Below are 3,639 nucleotides of genomic sequence, written 5' to 3' on the forward strand. Positions count from 1 at the left end.
GGCGGCTCACTGCAACCTTGACCTCCTGGGCTCAAGCGGCCTCCTTCCTCAACCTCCTAAAGTGCTGGGATTACAGGCATGAGCCACTGCACCCAGCTTGGTGGCTGATTTTTAAAAATTTATTGCCTAGTTGATGGATTTGTCGGTGTATTCTATATGTTCTCTATATTATCTGTAACACTTCCAAAGTATACCAGCTTGTTCTCTGCCTTCACTCTCCAGCAGCCCTCAGCCCTGGGTGCACATATTGAAATGCATGCAGGCAGGTAAAATGAGGCACATTTGAAATCTTCTTCCTGCCATCTCTCCCAAAAAACACACAGTGAAGGATCCAACCCCACTCGACCTGGCCATACCCATCTTCCATGAGCAGCTGCCGGAAGAAGTCGTTGGCCGCCAGCTTGATGGCCTTCTCCGGAGTGACCAGAGTGAGGTTCACGGCAGCCCCTGGAAGTGAAGGACAAGATGGGGAGTCAAGGCCATCCCAGAAATAACAGTTTCCCGGGTCTGCCCCTCAGCCCTAGCCAGGCCAGTCTCTGAGTGAAGAGCATCTTGGGGGCCAGGTGGGGCTCCTGGGCCTGTTTCACTGAAATAACTTTCCATTTCCACTCCCTACCACATTCTCTTTTTCTTTTTTCCGAGACAGAGTCTCGCTCTGTCGCCCAGGCTGGAGTGCGGTGGCACGATCTCAGCTCACTGCAAGCTCTGCCTCCCGGGTTCACGCCATCCTCCTGCCTCAGCCTCCCGAGTAGCTGGGACTACAGGCGCCCGCCACCTCGCCCAGCTAATTTTTTGTATTTTTAGTAGAGACGGGGTTTCACCGTGTTTCGATCTCCTGACCTCGTGATCCGCCCGCCTCGGCCTCCCAAAGTGCTGGGATTACAGGCGTGAGCCACCACGCCCGGCTCCACATTCTCCTCTTTTTACGTATTTTTTTCTTGCGGACTCCTCAGTCTGGTTATCAGGAAGCCATTTGATTTTTGTTGCTGCTGGTGGGGTCGCGGATGATAAACCAGCAGTTCCCAGTGACAGGCGCCAGGCGCAGGGACTGGGGTTCTGCTCCTCGGTGCCGCACAAGCCAGTCCCATTGGCTGCTGGCTCCGGGCTCTCCAGGGTTTGTGTTTCGCTTCTCTGTGGCACAAGCATATGAGCTCCTGCTCAACTCCAGCTTTGGATCCACTGTCCAAGGTGGCCTGCTGGCTGGGGGCCCCGCAGGGACCGTGGCAGCGCTGGACCGTGCTGGGGAGGAGGCACCCGGAACTCCTTACCAGGCGCTCAGGCCCCTTCGCTCAGTCCCTTTCAGCCTCTCTCTCTTCGCTTCTAGCCCGGCAGAGAGAGGCCGGCAGGCAGAGTGGGCTCGCCTGCTCTTAGTGAGGCGGGGGCGGGGGTGTGCTCTGGGGGGTCTCCGGAAGCCTTACCGGGACCCAGAGCTGCCTCTGACTCCACCCAAGAGCACAGAGGCTCATCAGGAAGGACCCCCTGGCAGCCCCGGCCCCATCCCCACAGCAACGGAAGGAACACCAGTTCCCCAGGTCCCCTACGCTCACACCTGCTGCCCAGCCTCCCAGGGGGCCTGAGAAGCCCACCTCGGTACATGCCGAAGAAGCCCTCCGCCCGAGCCGTCTTCATCAGGCAGTCGATCCTGAAAGCAGAGGCCAGAGTAGGAGTCAGGGTGCAGCAGGCCGCCCAGCCCCCTCCATGCCCTGCTCCCGCGGGCACATCCCAGCTGACCAGCTCCCCAGCCCCCACGCTCACGCGCGCTGCCTGGAGACTGGAGGGAAGGGGGCCCCATCCCTCCTCCGGGCGCCTCTGCCCTCCACGCTCGCCGGCCAGCACCTACATTCCTTTGTACATGGCTTTCCCATGCTGGTTCTGCAGGCGAGTCTTGGCCAAGTCGATGGGGAACACGCAGGTCACCCCCACGAGCCCTGCTACACCTCCATTGATGAGTTTGGCTGTGATGCTAGGACACGGGGAGGAAAGAGGCAGAGGGAGGGACAGGTTAGGGAGCGGATGCAGCCAGGAATGGGCAGGGGCACAGACAGTGGGGAACCCCAGCCCCACAGGTGTCCAGAGACGCTCTTCAGCCTCCCTGGCCCAGGTCTGGTCCAGACAGGACAGCCGCACTCACCAGGGCTGAGGCATCTTGCTGCAACCCGGGAGGGAAGTCCCTGGAGCTGGGACCTGCAGGGGCTTCTGGGAGGAGCCCAGCTCTGCCCCCATGGGCCGCCACCAGGACACCGCTCTGCCCCGAGCTTCCCGGCCCGCCCTCTGGCTCCTCGGCAGGCCTGGAGCCACGTGTGCGGTTCTCACACAAACTGGCTGAAGGTCAGGCAGAACCAAGTTTCCATCCCGACTGTGACCTCGCCTCTCTGGGCCTGCATTCCCGTGGAACTCACTCCAGGGTTGCTGAGGACTATGGAAACCGTGCCTGGGGAGAATGCCGCTATTGTTCATAATAAGAGAACAGGCACTTCCCACAGTGAGGGCTTCAATTCGGTCAGCCCTAGAGGTGATCTCGTTCCAGCCAAAAGTCAAGCCACAGTTGAGATAACACGCCCCCCACCCTGCTGGGTATAGGAGCTTTGGAAGACCAGATATAAAAAACAAAGCTTCTCAGACTCCTTGGAACCCACTAAACTTTTCTTATCTTTCAGGCGGGAGGCAGACTGTGAAAAAAATATTTGGCGATGGATTCACCTGGAAGTGATAAGAGTGGATGACAGTGGGCCTTTCACAAAGGAAGAAACTTGGGACGATAAAGAGAACTGTGAACTAAACTTGGCAGTCAGAGAAGATGAACCCAAACGAACTATGTTGAACAATAATATACACGTGCACAGAAGCTTGTGTGTATGTATTTGCCGCAGTAGAGGTAGTATGTATGTGATATGGGGAGCAGGGTTCTTGCTCTTCCCCAGGACTCAGCTTGTTCTTCAGAAACCTGGATGTGCTATCACCATAGCGACTCTCTCCCCAGGCCCAGGGGCCAGGGCCTCTGGCTGCCCCCGCCGCGCTCACCTCAGATCTTGGTGGGCCATTCTGCAGGGACTGGGGATCCCAGGACACAGGGCTGCTGGCTCCTTGGGGTAGCCGCTGTTGGGGCTGGCTGAGGGAAGAAGTGGAAGCTTCCTTGGCTCTGGCCCCGCAGCAGTGTGGACAGAGCACGGGTTTTGAGTGCAGCCTGGCCCGAGCCACCTTCCTGGCAAGTCACGGCCTCCCTGGGCTGCAGCTTCCTCCCCTGTGGTCAGAGAAACACACACCTCACAGATGGGCGAGGACGCTCGTCACTAGTGGATTCATGCGGCCTGCTTGCTCCACTTTTTTCCCTTCCTAAACCTTTTGGACTTTGGGATTCAAATCAGAATCCTTGAACTTTTGGACTCTGGGGATCAGATAAGAAGGAAGGGGAATGAGAGAGCAGGATACAGCCTGCTGAGGCTGGAGGAAAGGATGTCTGGGGCATTTTGGACAGAGGCATGGGAGTGGCGCCGGAGGAAGCAGATGGGATGGGAAAGGATTTTAAGAGGAGTTGCTATGAACTAGGAATCCCTTTCCTTGTGTCTCAGAACTACAATAAAACACTTAAGATGGCCAGGCATGGTGGCTCATGCCTGCAATCCTAACTCTTTGGGAGGC

General features: G+C 57.7%; 1 protein-coding gene across 1 annotated transcript in view; it reads left to right on the plus strand.

The window, feature by feature from the left end:
• Positions 1–2,675, plus strand: part of LOC105542921 (serine/threonine-protein kinase Nek4) — a 12,396-nt gene extending 9,721 nt beyond the window's left edge. Inside the window, exons 2-4 of the mRNA XM_011984638.1 lie at positions 643–764; positions 1,452–1,666; positions 2,658–2,675. Of these exons, the coding sequence (XP_011840028.1) occupies positions 643–764; positions 1,452–1,666; positions 2,658–2,675 (355 nt within the window). The remainder of the gene's footprint in view (positions 1–642; positions 765–1,451; positions 1,667–2,657) is intronic.
• Positions 2,676–3,639: the final 964 nt, after the last annotated feature.

The sequence above is a fragment of the Mandrillus leucophaeus genome, unplaced genomic scaffold (genome assembly GCF_000951045.1).
Source record: "Mandrillus leucophaeus isolate KB7577 unplaced genomic scaffold, Mleu.le_1.0 Scaffold270, whole genome shotgun sequence".
Taxonomy (NCBI): domain Eukaryota; kingdom Metazoa; phylum Chordata; class Mammalia; order Primates; family Cercopithecidae; genus Mandrillus; species Mandrillus leucophaeus.